Consider the following 17,058-nt stretch of genomic DNA (forward strand, 5'->3'; position numbering starts at 1 on the left):
TTAAGAATGATCTTTTTGCTGTGTGCATACATATATAAATATAGATTGGTGTGTGCATGTGTGTATATGTATATACATGAATACACACATAAAAACATATAATGGATATTATCAAAAGATGACAAATCGTGATTTTCAAAACTTCTTAACTTTTAATTTTTTTCTCTGTATTTCCATATGGAGCTTAATAGATTTAAACCTGAGCATCTGAATCTTTTTCAAAATCATTGCCATGTGTTCCTTGGTTTTACTCTTATATTTTTATATTCATGATAGTATAAAATGCTATGTGCCAAGTCAGGGCAATATATTTGAGGTATCCTGATACTTTATTTTTTCATAGCAAGATTTATTTTATAGTTCATAATATGAAATATCCTTAGCAAATCCATACCATAGCATCCATACCATACCATACCATCTTACTTTATTGAGAATATAAGGATACTTCAGCAACTAAGAACAGTTGAGGATTTTGTGATCTTTACTACTGTATATCCCACGGACTGTCATTCCATGTCTGAACATAGTTTTCCTAGCACTTAATGAGGTTCTCTCTTATCTCATATTTGAAATCAGAGCATGCTGCTTTCCGTAAGAGAAATACTGTAAGGGATCACTGAATGTTCCCAAAAGTATTTAAGTATTTTGAACATTTTAGTTTTCTTCTTCTTCTTCTGTTTTAAAATATTTTATTTATTTGAGAGAGAGAGAGAGAGAGAGAGGGAGAGAGCCAGGGAGAGCACGAGTCAGGGGAGGGGCAAAGGGGGAAGCATTCTCCCCACTGAGCAAGGAGCCAATGTGATGTGGGTCTCGATCCCAGGACCCTGAGGTCATGACCTGAGCCAAAGGCAGATGCTTAACCAACTGAGCCACCCAGGCTTCCTACTTTGAACATTTTAAAAGAAAAAGAAATTAAGATGTAAAGAATGAATAGTGTTTACTGTATTCCTTAGAGTTTTATTTGGGGAGGAAACATCCACATATGACATACCTGGCGGTAGAATCACCAAGGACAGTAAGATAGTCCTCTCTGCTCTGCTCTTACTGCCTTGATGGGAGATAGCCCTATCTTTTTTAGGATAAGGATGATGGATGCTGACGAAATGCCAAAATTATAAAGAAATAGAGCTGAGTATTGATTTTTCTTTATTATTTTGACAGTGTTTTGAAAGGGGCTTTTCCTCTACCAAAAATAATGGTAAAAAATAGGGTGCGATGTCAGAAGATACAGATTTTGTTTTGGAGAGAATGGTAGCTTTAATCTGGGTCTGCTCAGCAACCATGGTCTTAAAGTAATAGTGTAGGTTCTCTCAGATTCCCATGGAGGTTTTCATCCTGCTTTTTGGGTACTCCCTGAGGTAGCTGGTTATCTCTTGAATTAACAGATAATTGGTACAGTATTAAGGATACATTATTTTGAATTTTATTGAATTTCCTTTGGATGTGGTTGAATATGGTTGAAAGAATGAGTGCTTATATGTGACCAAGCTAGCAAATATCTGACACTCTCTTTTAAAAAAAATTATTCTAAATGAGTATGTGGAAAAAACCCAAACCACAATAAGATTTTATTGTGGGGATTAAATAATTTCAAACCAAGCAACCAACCAACCTAGGATTTGGAAATCATGTAAAAACTGGCTAGAATGTTAAAAAAAAAGAATGACAACATATTACTGAATGAAAATTGAAGGTGTCAGGTTGTAAATCACTTTGTTTGAACTTAAAAGGTTTATATGAGTTTTAAAGTAGTTTTTCCCATGAAGGATTCCTGCCCTTGAAAATGTAACTGAGTATTTTTAATCTACTCTAATGTAACCCTGTGATGTTTCATGAAAACCTAAAATGTGCATGTGGCTTTGAATTATCAATTTCTCATCATAATTTTTCAAATTATTGAGTAGGTAAATGGAATTAACTTGAATTACTTTCTCTGTTGTGCTTTCCCTTTTTTTTTTTTTTGTTATTATTTTGGTTCTTTTTCTTTTTTGTTTGTTTTGGGTACACACTCTTGTTTTACCCTGCTTCTACTTTTTTTGTATGCATCTTTGTAGAGACCATCATAATTTTGGAACTTTTATACTTTTGTATCAGAAATAAACAGTTGTCCACTGACTTCCAGAAACTATTTAAGTTACAGTAGATATAAATTAAAATAGGACCTGTTTTTACTCTGTTTTTCCATGACAGTGACTAGGTTTAAGAGTGAAATTTACTTCTCTTGACAAAGTAACGTATTTTAAAGATGGCTGACCTATATAAAAGGCTTTTCTCCGATTCTTCTGTAGGTGCTGCAGAAGATGGGGAAGAATATGATGATCCTTTTGCTGGACCTCCAGACACTGTATCCCTGGCCTCAGAAAGATATGATAAAGATGATGAAGCTCACTCTGAAGGTATGTGTTGTTTTGCCATCGAATATACCTCTAGATGTTCCAACACAAGACAATGCAGTGCGTCGAGGTGGTGGTCTTGTCAGAAAGCAGGAAATGTGGAGGCTTCAGTTAACTTACCTTTACCGGAATCTTTTAAGGAACAGAAGAGCTCTCTCTAGTGGTTTTCTTAAGTATGTAGTTCCTTCTTTTCCTAGGAAATTTTCTTGACTAGAATTTTTAAGAGAGTGTTTACATCACGGTGTGAATATTATTAGTGAGTTTGTTGGTTAATTTAATATTATCAGATTCTTGCTTAATTTTATTGTGCTGTTGAATGGCTTCTTGTATTATTTATTTTATAAATAATGAAAAAGATTTTTGATCTCTTTTTTTGAAAACATATAAAATGAGTTCATAAAATATTAAATTAATTATTCTTACATTGCCTTCTCACATTAAGACAGGTTTTCATCAAATGCTTCTTTTAATACACATTCTCATTTTCCTGATTGTCACCTAAAGATAGCCCACATTATGCAGTAATATTTTTTTTTATAACGTTCCGTATTAATTGAATGAGTAATAAAGTCAATTGTTTATCTCTTCGTAATTTTTAAAAACTCGCCCAACTTATGAACTTGCTTTTAGTGTAGCACGTGCTTTCTCTGTTCTCGCCAGTTGAGTGTATCTGCATCTTAGAGACCTTATAAGGGTGATATATGGTTATAAATTAAGAATGTGTATCGATAAATTAGCCATGCATATTAATTCGTGGCACTCCCAAGTTTCACGGAGACACAGAAGTGAGTAATGCCTTCTGCCACTGTGTGATGATCAAACCGTGCCGTTCCATCTCTAAATACAATTGCTGAATGGAAATATGCTTCCTGCAACAGAGCACTCCACATTTTATGTTATCCAGATTATTCCCTTTGGAAACATAAATTGCTTTTATGAGGTATAAAATTATGTCTATTGCAGAACAGGGATAAGTCAAGTACATGCGTAAGTGATAAACATTGTAACCACCGATTCAGAACAACACAATCTTTTTTTTATATTCAGAACTTTGTGCAATGTGTAGCAATAATAATCATATCCATTTTATGCTGAATTGTACATTTTGGCAAACATTTAATTTCTATGTTTAAAGGAAGAGATTTCTTTTTCTTATATTCCGTGTTTTTTTAAAAAGAGGCACATCTCTCTTTGGTCACAGTTCTTGTCTGAAACAGAGCGTTACCCTTTCTAACCATTTCTACTAGAAAATATTTTATAATTGATGAAATAATATTTTCAGGCAAAACAGTGAATTATTAGTTGAGTTGAACTGTTTTTCAGACACATTACAACGATTTGTTTTGCTCCACTGTTAAGTGTTGGTAGATAGAAATGAGTAGGTGGGTATATGTATACATATACAGAGAATATTTATATGTAAGAGAAAATACACGCACACACACATAATGTTCATAGAGTATATATGCTCAGAGTTTTAAAAAATAGCATAAATAATTTGAAGTATGAGGGAGCATTATTTACATTCTTTAAGAAATTGTAACCTAAGAACTCCAACAATTAAATATCTATGAGAGCCAGTGTTTTGGTAGAAAAAGTGAGTTGTTATTAAATTATAAGTCATTTACGTAATTATATTTTCTTAATTATGAGTAAATAACTTATGTTTGTTTTCATAACCAAATATATAGGAAATACATTAATAGCAAGAAAAAGATTTATTGTTAAAAGATTATATAATAAGTATTTGAATATTATTTAAAAACTTATATTTATGTATAGCATTAAGTTTTTTTGTTAAATATAGGTGCATTTTCATTTTAGTGTTGGTGTAAGCAGTTCTTAAGCAGATTGAAAATTTAACTTTTAGTATCACTCATTTTTGGTATACAAAAATACCGTATATGATAGTTTTATTTTTTCTCCTAAGAATATTATAAATTAATTTTAAAACTACCACTTGGATTTTTAATTTCCGCTCTGAAATGTCATCTAGTCATATCAGTCTCTCTCCCTTCAACTTAGATTTGAAATGCATTTTTTTTCCCTTGCCAAATAAATTTTCCTTCATTATGGGACCTCAGTCTAATGATATATTAATTATAAAAAGATAATGCATTTAACAATAAGTATAACTAAATTAGCTCAGGTCACCAAAAGGCCTTTTGTCAAATCAGATTGTTATTTTGTCCTTTTGACTTTTACCTTATGGTAGGCACTAAGTATCTGAACTTTGATGGATTATAAACTCTAAACATGATATGTATTTTTCATAATGCTAATGTAATTTTCAAGGTACTGAAAAGGTCAAACCTGCACATCTTTGTGTGCATTCTAAGTCTGTCTTTTCCTTTAATATTTCTTTTTCTCTGTTCCTCTGGTTCAAAAGTTCACTCAGTTCCCAAATGGCTACCTAATTTTCCAGTTATTCCCTCAAGCCATATGTGTTTTGGTTTCTTTATGGTTTATTAGGTACTGTAGGAAAGTAGCATAAGTTATATCTTCTAATGAAATTCAAGCACACTTCAGTGATGCTTCGACTTGATTGCTGGTAGCAATTAAATCACAGCCAAGGAGAATAAGGCATAATCTCACAAGGTCCAGACACCCTATAGAAATTGAAGGGGGGTGAAAACAGGAAACAAAAACAAAGTCTTCAAACCCTGCCAGACACACTGTTTCCAGCCTGCCTTTTTTTTTTTTTTATTGGCCAACTGCCTGATTGATAGCAAAATCATAACTTGCTGCATGCTAACAGGCAGAGTTCACTTGTAGGTTATTGTGAGCTGATAAAGGGTTAGATGGAGTTTTGATTTTCGCATTGGACCTTGGTACACCAGATTAATGGAATTTCAATGAGAGACTAGAGTAGCCACTGCTTTGTCAGAGAAACAGATGGAGACTCTATAGTCATGTCTACTCATTAATACTAGTTGCCTGAAAGGTGTGCTGCTTCTCTATACAAAAGAGTTGATATAATTGATTTTTGAGTGGTGCATCGAAGAAAAGTACCTTATTGATGACTAGAATTGTAACATGGATGGTGACAGATTTTTGTATAGCTTGTAGCGTAAAAAATATTGTAGTTTGTAATTTTTTCTTCTCTCTCTTTGGAAGTGCTTTTTATTTTTATTTTTTGAGGGGAAATACACTTTAAGGCAATAGTAAAAGAGGAGAGAGAGACATGCTGAGTTAGCTTTTAAGAAAAAAAGTAAGAATCTGTATTTTGTTTATGCATAATTGCATGACTGCTGTTGGTTTCATTTTAGTGTGGTAATATTTATAAAAAACCATACTTACTGGAAATTTCTATTTTATTAACTTTGTGCCTTATTTTTTTCTGGGAAATTTAAAATAAATCACAATGGTTTCCAGACTAGATCTCTGCTAGAAGTTTTATTGTATTGTGTGGCTGGATATATGGAAATGTTAATATAAGTGGTGTGTGTCAATAATCAGATAAAATTAGAGAAAATGAAACTCAAACCTTAAAGAAGACTATCCCTTATTGTATGTATGTTAGAATGCTTGCTTGGGCACTAAGGTGGGAGAGGCAGGGTAGCCTTTAGACACTATATAATGACTTGGGTTCCCATTTTTCTATTCTGAAACCATTTTTCATTCATTTTCGTCATTTGTGAAAGAAGGCTTCTAACCATATAGCATTGTGGGAAGTCCCTGAGGTAAGGTGAACAGATTCGATGAGCTAGAAGACATATATCGGCTCTACCCGTCAATGATAGGTCGAAGAATCCCAGTGGACATTTGTTACAAATCTGATTCAGTCCTAAACCATAATCACTTTGTGGATAAGAATCTGGAACCTCTAGGGTGTGAATATAGGAAGGCTAAAATGAAGCTGAAGATATAACACAGTCATTTATTGTCCTGGTATCTTCTTAACTAAAAATTCCCAAGTATAGGTTCCTGAAGACTGTAGGCATTGCAAGGACATAGGTTTATATGAAAAAAAAATCTTGGTTTAGAAATGGAACTATTTTTAAAGCTGAGGATTAAGGAAAAGGACTAAGCTGTCTTGATTATAATTTATAAGAGTAAATAATGATTTTTTTTCTTTTTTGGTGTACCTTTCTTTAAGAAAGTCTAGCATATGAAAATTGAGGTTCAAAAAACATACAGATCACTTATTTCAGAGGATTGCTTTAAAAAAGATTATCTCTGGGTTGCCTGTAAATAATGAGCTCTCACAATGCATCTAAAACAAGCTTAGATATAAAAAACAAGCTTAGATATAAATCCATTGATGTGCACACACATACATTTAATGTGTAAATTTCTACACATTGCACACCAAACTTTTGAGGAAGATATCTTTTTGGGTAAAATTAGGTTTAGCACTAATCTATTCTTATAAAAGCCACACAATAGATGCTTTACTTTTCTCTGGATTCTAGTAGAATATGAAACATTGTTTAAAACCAGGGGAAAAAAGGTTCCTTCAATAACTTACCATTTAGGGTAAGGATTTCTCCTATCATAGTGTCATGTGATTTTTGATACTTAAACTCATATTTTTAAATTTTATTCTGAGAATTGAGACTTGTTTGCACACATCTTGGTGTTTATGACATACATTAGTGTTGCACTTGAGGATTTTTTTTTTAACCTTTTGTTATTTCAACATACCAGTTGCTACCCTGTGTGTATTATAGCAATATAAGAAAGATGATTACTTTAGTCCTTCTCTAATGTATATAGCAAGTTTCAAGTATTTTGGTAGGAGCGCAGGGTTATAATTTGGGGTAGTAATAAAAAGGAGGAAACATTTTGAATGTTCAAGATAATATACTGTGTGATTGGAAACATAAAGTACACTGATGTGAAATATTTTCATGATACGAAGGTACATATGAGTAAATAAAAACATAATTATTGAGAATCACCTAAGTTTTATGCCACTGAATGGGAAAATACCTAAAAATAGAACAGTGGAGGCCAATAAGACTATAACAAAGTGGACTAGATAAGAAAGATCAGAAAGTTAATAATACTCAGCATTGGGGTTCCTGGGTGGCTCAGTGGGTTAAGCCTCTGCCCTCGTCTCAGGTCATGATCTCAAGGTCCTGGAATGGAGCCCCGTGTCGGGCTCTCTGCTCAGCAGGGAGCCTGCTTCCCCCCCCAACCCCCCTGCCTGCTGCTCTGCCTATTTGTGATTTCTCTCTCTCTGTCAAATAAATAAATAAAGTCTTTAAAAAAAATACTCAGCATTATGCAAAGTAATGCATCTTTAATACAGTAAATGAGCAGTTGTTTACACAATCCATGAGGAAGGGGAATTCAAAGATGACTAAAACAAAGTTCCTGTTTTCAAGAGACACATAATCTAGCTGGAAGGAGAAGACAATCACCTAAAATAAGGTAATTAGCAATCTAAGTTTCTAGTAAGGCAGATTCCAAAAATAGTAACTAGGATGTGTTACACTGTTCAGTTAATGTGGTCTGTACCTAGGCAAAAAACTGGCTTCATTGGTTTTCCTCTCTAGTCTGCTGACTGAGTCAGTCATAGGTTTTCGCATTATATTGAATTAACCAAAGCATAAACTTTATGCCTATATTCTGAGAGGTTGTGGAGTCAGTTGTGGAGGAGGGGGTGGGGGGCATTTATTTAAGTGAGTTTTACATGGTTCCTGAAGTTTTCTGGAGAGAGAGTGGGAAAAGGTGCTGAAAAGTACATTTGGAGCCAAAGTCCAAAAACTGGGTTTTCATCAGTAACTGCATGTTTATAAGCGCAATGCTTTAACCCAAGGGAGTATGGACCCCACTCACAGACCTTCAGGTGTCAGCGCCAGGTGGGGGGGTAAAGGTGTTTTTGGCTCTCGAAGAGCACTGTATTTCCTAAGACTTAGGCACGCACCTGGCTTTTCTTCCTTGCTGTCTTTGAGTTTGGAGAAGTTGCAATATATGGCTTCCTGTTTTCAGTTGTTTCTCTTGTTCGTAGCCTGAGCTAAAGGGTGAATTTAGAGTTTAGAAATAGAAAAGCAAAGGTTCTTCAAGACAGTGGACTGACAGGAGTACCGGCTGGCTTAGTTGGTAGAGCATATGACTCTTGATCTTGGGGTTGTAAGTTTGAGCCCCACAATGGGTATAGAGAAAACTTAAAAATAAACTCTTAAGAAAAAAAAAAAAAGACAGTGGATTGATCAATTTTATTTCAGAGGAAGGCATGCCAACCTGCATAGGATTCTAAAGGATTCCACTTCTTTCTTCCTTAGAGGTGACTGTGCTGGTGGCCGGGGTAGCATCTTCAAGGAAGAAATACATTAATATTTATTGAGAAATTTGTCTGGCTCTGACATAGTTTCTTTCATGCATATTCCTTTAATGGGCTCAGAAAGACCCTGTGTGGGAGACATTTTCCTTATTTTGTTGTAGAAATGGAGACTCAGTAAGGTTTTGGTCTCTTGGCCAGAACATCCAACTCTTAAGTAGCAAACTTCAATTCCTTGGGTCCCTTTGTGCCATGCTACTTAAAGAATTAGACGAGTTTTCCCTTCTCATTACAAGAGACACGCATATGGTTGAAAAAGAACAGAAGGATATGCAATAAAAGTCAAAGCCTTCTTGTTCACCCCACCCTAACCTGTCTATTCCCCAAGTAGCCACATGTTCCAGTGTCTTCTGTAGTTACCATAATAACATTGGATGTTGTGCCTCTGTAGAATAATGTAAAAGTATACTCATTTGCTCAACCTTAAGCAGTATCTGTTGATTCCCTTCATGACAATGAGTCTTCAAACCTCCTCTCCCACTTCTGCTTCCTGGTTTTTAATTTTATTTTTAGTTTTTATTGTGTTTGCTTTTGACTCAAATAATGTTCTTATTTTGTAAAAGGTTTTGTGCCAAACTCCAACAGTACCTATTGACTCTTTGTTATAAAATTTCAGGAAATTTGTGACCCTAGCCTTTCTTTCATCTCTCTTCTCCTTCTTCAATTCCAGTTTGCATAATTAAATTATTTTTGCATTGTTAAAGTCTGTAACATTTGTGTTTGATTCTCTAAGTTGATTGTGCTTTGTCTGGGAGTTAGGTTTTAAACCTTGGTCCTTTTCCTTCCTGCTAATGGTTTTCCTCAAATGTCTGGAAGCCTTGGTTATTGCTTCATGTTTCTGAGTGAAGGTTCCAGTCAAATAGTTTGGGTAGCTTGTAGGTGGTGCCTTTGCTTTTGCAGGTCTATTATCCTAATAATATAGAGTCTGTTTGTCCTAAAGCATTTTCACAACTGACCTGCTGAAATCATTCCTTGGGGAAGAAGTATGTTCCCAGTCTACAGGTTGAAGGTAGTCCAGAAAGTGTCAGTCAAATTTTAGATACTCATTAGCGTGAATGCTAGCTTTCTAGAAGAACCTAGATGCTATAAGCAGGGGAAAGGAACTGTCCCTTTCCATAAAAAATTTTAGTTTTAGGGGCACCTGGGTGGTTCAGTGGGTTAAGCCTCTGCCTTCAGCTCAGGTCACGATCCCAGGGTCCTGGGATCGAGCCCCGCATCGGGCTCTCTGCTTCCCCCTCTCTCTCTGCCTGCCTCTCTGCCTACTTAGATCTTTGTCAAATAAATAAAATCTTTAAAAAAAATTTTTAGTTTTATTATAATGTAAATATAAATATATTTATATATAAATTTTTATTATATATAAATATATTATATATAAATTTTATATATAAATATATAAAAACTATATTTATATACAAATTTATAATTTAATATATTTAATAATTTATGATTTAATACTAAATACTAATAAATAATTTATAATAATAAACCATTTATAAGTTAATAATAAATACTATACATTTATACATATAAAATATGTAATATATATATAAAATATACTATTATATCTCGTATTTGGAAACTTCATCAGCTTTGTTCAAACACGGAAATGTGTGGCTTTGACACCAAATACCCTAGGAGGTCAGAAAAGGAAGAAGCGATTGCAGACTGGTCTCCGTGAATGTTTTTGGAAAAAATTGGAATTTGAATCAGAACTTAACAAGGGTAGGTAAAGTTTTAATTGGTAAAGAATGGAGGGGAGAATGCTTTTCAGATAAACTGAGAAAGTGGAGACAATAGGAAACAGGGCTGGAAATTAGTGTCCTTTGAGGAACTGTGCAAAGACCAACATGGTTTAGAGAGATTGAAGGGGATTGGGAGATGTGGATGGACAGAGGTAGCACGTAGCAAGCCCTGGTTTTCACCTCAGGTCCTAATATTGCCACTAAACGAGTTACTCTGGCTAAGGCCCTATCTTTTTGAATTTGTTTTTATTTCTTCACAGAGAATCCCATTATTTTAGTCAAGGGAGAATTAATTATTGAGGACTTTAAATGGTGTCATGAGGAGTTGAATTGGTAAGCAAAATGAATATCCATTTTAAGCTTTTTGAGCAATGGAATGTTAATAGACAGTATTTTAGAAGCATTTAGCTAGTTGTGGGATATAGATGGGTTGAAAGGGAGGAAAACCTATAGTCTGTGAAGGAAGAGGCTATTCCATTAAGCCAGATGTGAACTGAACAGAGACTAGACAAGGATAGTGAAACTGGAAAGGAAAAGATAAATCTGAGGGAGAACAGACAGGACATGATAAGTGGATATGTGCAGAATTTTAAAAAGAGAGAAGCCAAAGATAATTACAAAATTCTAAATTGGATGACTGGAGGAGTCGACTGAGAAGAACAGGGTGGGAGGAAATTGTAAATGTTGGTAAGTTTGGGTCTGAACATTTGAGTTTGAGGTAGCAGTGAACATCCAGTCTACCTGGTAATTATCTGGTAATCTATCTGGTAATTATCCAGATATATGGGGATAGAGCTTAAGTGAGCCATCTCTTGGATTTCTCTTTCCAGTTTCATTCTTTTGGGGGGCAGATATAGGATGAGATATAAGCCAGTCACCCTAAAAATGCAGCACAGTGGTTGAGAACAGCTTCTGTCATCATACTGTCTGGGTTAGAGTACTGGCCTTGTTATTCATCTCTGTGACCTCCAGCAAAGTTGTTTGACCTATTTGAGTTTCCTCATCTAAGAAACTGAGGATAGTAACCACCCATGTCCTATGGTTGTTATGAGGATTAAGTAGGATAAGCCTACACAGAGTTGAGAACACTTCCTGGCCCGTCGTAAGGACTTGTTAAATGCAAGGTATTATAGCTCTCCAGCCTGTTTATCTAAGGATTGCCTTGGGTAAGTGCTTCTTTCTGTGTTTGACACAGCTGTATGCCTGAGGTGTTGTCTGTCTTTTGTATTGTTTAACTCATACATTTTACTGGATTTTGTAGGATTTTCAGTTGGAAGTTTTAGAGATTCATAGTAGATGACCATTTTTTGAATTGAGTACTCTGTGTTGAAAAGAGTTACTAGTTTAGTTTTCTGTAATAAATGGATCATGCCTTTGCTGGGAACCTCTCTGTGCCTCAGCTTTTCTCCATTGAGCAGATAATGAGAATATGAGAATAAAGAAATATTACACTTGGGAAGGTTTTGTAGATAGGCACCTGTAGCCCATGGAGGGAGTCACTCATTTTATACATGAACTCAATAGTAAGTGACTAAAAAACTTGCAAACTCTTGAGAATATTTGAATAAATTTAAACTATATTGGAAGATTCATAAAGCTATACCTGGAAAAAAACAGTGGGAAAAAAAGTGGCCTGAAATTATTAGGGAACAAGTGCATTATCATTATCATTATCATTATCTCATTATTCTTATTTCAGAGTCCAATGGTATATGGTTAAAGACCATACATGTCCAAATAGAAAGCGTAGTACACACAACTCATATAAGTCTGCAAATTCACTAAGAACAAATAAATGCTCTGTTAATAAATAGACACAGAGTGGATTAAGGCAAAAATTGTTTTTTAAATTTTTACCAAGATTATACAGTCTTTGGTATCTGCTTATCTGCATTTTTTTTCAAAATTGAGAGTGAATTTCAGGGTCCTTACTTCAGTACTTCAAGGAAAATGGGATACAAATGCCGTAGATTTAAAAATAATACAGATACTGGGGCGCTTGGGTGGCTGAGTTAGTTAAGTGTCTTCCTTCAGCTCAGGTCATGATCCCAGGGTCCTGGGATGGAGGTGTGTCAGGTTCCCTGCTCAGTGGAGAGCCTGCTTCTCCCTCTTCCTCTGCTCCTCCCTCTGCTTGTGCCCTCTTGCTCTCTCTGTCAAATAAATAGATAAAATCCTTTAAAAAAATAATATAGAGGGGTGCCTGGGTGGCTTAATGGATTAAGCTTCTGCCTTTGGCTCTGATAATGATCCCAGGGTCTTGGGATCGAGCCCCTCATTGGGCTCTCTGCTTAGCAGGGAGCCTGCTTCCCCCTCTCTCTCTGCCTGCCTCTCTGCCTACTTGTGATCTCTGTCAAATAAATAAAATCTTAAAAAAATATAGATACTATTAAAGAAAATGTCTCTGTAAGAAGGGTATAAGAATCAACTTGAGTACATTATTTTTTTGAGGGGCTTTTTCTTATGTATGAGTAGTACCTTGCAATACAGAATCATAGGTGAGATTGAGTCAATTCCTTTATTAATCCTCCTAAAATTATGGCTTTTGAGAAGATACATGATTATTAAATTAAAAGGGATGACTGATTTTATAGAGTCCATCAGCAAGTTTTGGGGCAGAATCTAGGATTCTTAAAGTTTTAAAGTATTCTGTTTTTAAAAAAGTAATATTATTGTGCTATAATTAACATGACCATAGAATTTACCCATTAAAGTATACAATTCAGTAGTTTTAAATAAGTTCACAGAGCTGTGCAAGTATCACTCCAATCAATTTTAGAATATTTTCATTGTCACAAAAGAGAAACCCTATTTCTAAGCAGATACTCCCCATTTACCCCTTCTTCCCCCATGCCCATGGGCCTAAGCAAGCATGAATCTACTTTCTATATGTGTAGATTTGCCTAATCTAGACATTTATTTAAATGGAACCACAAAATATGTGGCCTTCTGTGTCTGGCTTCTTTTACTTAGTATGATGTTTTTGAAGTTCATCTGTGTGGTAGCTCCTGTCAGTACTTCACTCCTTTTTATCGCCTAATAATACTTCAGTGGTGTGGATATACCATATTTTGTTTGTCCATTCATCAGTTGATAGAGTTTTGAGTTTCTTTTTTTGGCTATCATTAATAATACTGCTATGAACATGTGTGTGTAAGTTTTTATGCGAATGAATATGTTTTCATTTCTCCCGGGTATATACTTAGGAGTGGAATTGCTGGGTCCTGTGGTACCAGAAAGTTTCACTTTTTGAGGTATTGTCAAACTGTTTACCAGAGTGTTATCTTGCGTGTCTATAAGCAATGTGAGAAGGCTTCCATTTCTCCCCACCCTCTCCAACACTTGTTATTGTCGGTCTTTGCTTTAGTCATCCTAGTAGGTATTAGGTGCTATCTCATTCTGGTTTTGATTTGCATTTCTCTAATGACTAAGGTTGTTGATCATCTTTTCATGTACAAATTGACCATTTGCGTATCTTCTTCAGAGAATGTCTACTCAAAGCCTTTTCTCATTTTCCAATTAGGCTGTCTTTTTAAGTTCTAGGAGTTCTTTATGTATTCTAGCTACTAGTCTCTTATTAGATATATAATTTGTGAATATTTTCTCCAGTTCTGTGGGTTGTCAGTTTCACTTTCTGGATGCTGTCCTTTGAAGCACAGAAGTTTTTAACTTTGGTGAAGTCTAATTTATCTGTTTTTTCTTTTGTTGCCTGTGCTTTTGCTGTCATGTTTAAGAAGTCTTTACCTAACTAAAGAAGTGTTGTTCTTAAGTGTTCTTAACTCAAAGCTAAATTATTTTTTGAAATACTGAGTTCTTTTACTCTAAAGAGTTATGAGATTAATATACTAGTTAAAACGGGGGCATATTCTAGCTCACCTTTTATGTTATTGTTACTTAATGCATATTTTAAAAATTGTGCAAATAGCAAAAAGTAATTTTCTTGCTGTGCCTTTTCAGCTCAGTGAACTCTTGAATTCTGCAGCCTTTAACATCCTTAACCCCTTTAAAAAAAGAATTGTATTGTTGTGTATAATATTCCTCTTTCATTTCTAGCAATATGTATTTGTTGTATCACAAATACAAATGTATAATCACATGGATCTTCTTTCATGTCACTTTCATTTCACTTTAACGAGTTGTTTCAGAGAACATGGAATCAAAGTAGATGTTTTGTTCATTTACTGGCTTTTTGTTAATTTTCTTTTTCAATGTGTAGTTACAGGGGCAGGATTTAAGGGGTGCTGGGATCATTGCTGGAGAAATGGTTACTATTATTGGCTAAAGGAAAAGTTGGTTTATTTCTTTGAACTCATCTCTTCTCTTCTGTAAGGATTCCTCTCCCAGCCCTGCCTTGCCACCACCGCCCCCCTTCCTCCCTGTGCAAACTGAGCAGTCTTGCCAGATAAGGGAACTGGGACACTAGGAAGCTGTGTGAATTATCCAAGGAGTGCTAACTCAATGTGTGGTCTCTAGACTGATCTGGGTCTGTGATCCCTTTGTTACTGGTCTGCAACAATATCAGTGCAGAAATTCAGAGAAGGCGCTTAGAAATGTTTATCGCGTTTTGACATTCTGCATTATCCACTTATGTGGCCATTATTTTTTTTTCCTAGTCACCCTTCCTTCCTTCCTTCCTTCCTTCCCCTCCCCTCTCTCTCCCTCCCTTCCTTCCTCCTTCTCTTCCTTTCTTTCTTTTTTTCTTTCTTCCTTCCTTTCTCCCTCCCTCCCTCCCTCCCTCCCTCCCTCCCTCCCTTCCTCTCTCCCTCTCTCTCTCTCTCTCTCTTTCTTTCTTTCTTTCTTTCTTTCTTTCATTTCCACAGTATAATTTGTCCTGCTTTGGTGAGAAAAACTTCACCTCAGCTAGAAGCACTGATCTAGAGTCGGAGAGAGAATGAATTACAGTAGTCTCAGGACTCTTAATTTTTTATTTTTGGTTGTTTTCTCGGGAGCCTGTATCTTTCTCATATCTTCATCTACATTCATAGTCATGTTTAATTTAATTGTTAGATTCGTTTTCACTGTGGAGAAATTTTAGGGATTCTAATTTGGTATTTCTTGTCAAATGTACTCACAAGTCCCAATGTCATCATCAGATATTTAGTTCTACTTTTTCATGTGCAAGTCCTGCGAGCAATCTCCAAGTTCAGGTGTTGTGAAGCAATAGTGCAGCCTCGAAGCTTTGCAGTTGGAATAACCAGGGAAAATGCTAATGTAGCTTGAATACTGTCTGGTTCTTTTCTGTGCCTAAAGAGCAGAAACAGATAGTGTCATCTTAAAGACCCTGTCAGAAAAGTAATTTCATCTCAGAGATGTGCTTTTGTGTCATTTTGTTCAAGTGTCTTTAGAAGCTTCTCCTCACTTTTTAATACCAGCTATAAGCTTTACTATTTCGAACATGCCTATCACTGCAACATGAAAGGAGGTTAATAAAAATAATATTTTAATATAAAAATAGTAAAATTCTTATAATGGAGACAAAGAAACACATATATATTTCTTTCATTGAATAGGACTTGTTTTGGTATTGGTATCCTGGGATTTATTTATGCTATAAGCCTCTAATATGGTTAGAATAGGATTTCTTTGCTGAAAGAAAATGGTTCTTATAGGAGGTGAAGAATTGATTTTTTAAAAATAAAAGTAGGAAGAAAGAGTAACAGTGTTATATGTTTTAGGTAGTGCTAGATGGAATAAAAGTTTAATTCAACAGATTTTACTGTTTGTTTTGTTAGACTGAGGGAAATAAAATGATTAATAAGACATGTCATTGCCTTTAGGATTTTATGGATTAGTAGAAGAAAGAAAGATGTAAATATCAGCTCAAATTCAAGGCAGATTGGTGTAATCACTGCTGCAAGACATAAAGCAGGAGAGAAAAGATAATCATTAGGATCGGAATGACGATAGTCTCGTGGAGATGGCACTCCAGACAGGTCTGGGAGAACAAGGAGGCTTCTGATCTTTGGAACATGGAGGGAGGAGCGTTTCCGGTTTGTGAAACAGCCTGGTAAAGGGATGCATTGGTTCAAAGTCTTTCAGTGCGTGGGATAGAAGCCCAGCTCAAACTGGTTTAAGCACATTTTATTTTATTTTTTTAAGTAGGCTCCATGCCCAGCATGCCCAGCATGGAGCCTGATGCAGGGCTTAAACTTGAGACCCTGAGCTCAGGACCTGAGCTGAAGTCAAGAGTCAGATACTTAACCGACTGAGATTTGGACACTTAACTGACTGAGCCACCCAGGTGCCCCTCTAACTGGTTTAAGCAAAAAGCAGAATGGAATTTATTGGTTTACCTATGAGAGAGGGGTCGAGTTGGGGTCTCACTTCATGTCCACCTGGATCCAGGTGAGCTTTCAAACTGTAATGAGCATTCTCACTCACGTCCCGCTTTCCTATGTGTAGCTTCCTTTATGATGGCCACCAGCCACTGGCAGCTTCCTGCTTATTTTCTGTCAGCTGAGCAACCCTACTGGAAAGAGAGATCTCTGAGTAGTTGTAACAGAAGTCCCTGGCTTGGGTCATGCTTATTCTGAATCAATCACTGTGGTCTAGGTAAGGGGTGAGAGGTGGGGGTTGTGAGGGTGAGGTGCTGCAGTTGGCCCAAACTGGGTCAGATGCCCAAGAAGGAGTT

At 35.7% G+C, this 17,058-nt stretch overlaps 1 protein-coding gene across 3 annotated transcripts in view; it reads left to right on the top strand.

Annotated features, from left to right (window-relative positions):
• Window positions 1-17,058, top strand: part of SKAP2 (src kinase associated phosphoprotein 2) — a 162,377-nt gene that overhangs the window by 16,684 nt on the left and 128,635 nt on the right. For all 3 annotated transcript variants that reach the window (XM_032872871.1, XM_032872867.1, XM_032872873.1), the window contains exon 4: window positions 2,292-2,399. In XM_032872871.1, coding sequence (XP_032728762.1) covers window positions 2,292-2,399 — 108 coding nt within the window. The remainder of the gene's footprint in view (window positions 1-2,291; window positions 2,400-17,058) is intronic.

The sequence above is a fragment of the Lontra canadensis genome, unplaced genomic scaffold (assembly GCF_010015895.1).
Source record: "Lontra canadensis isolate GAN:19392208 unplaced genomic scaffold, GSC_riverotter_1.0 scaffold2, whole genome shotgun sequence".
Classification (NCBI taxonomy): Eukaryota; Metazoa; Chordata; class Mammalia; order Carnivora; family Mustelidae; genus Lontra; species Lontra canadensis.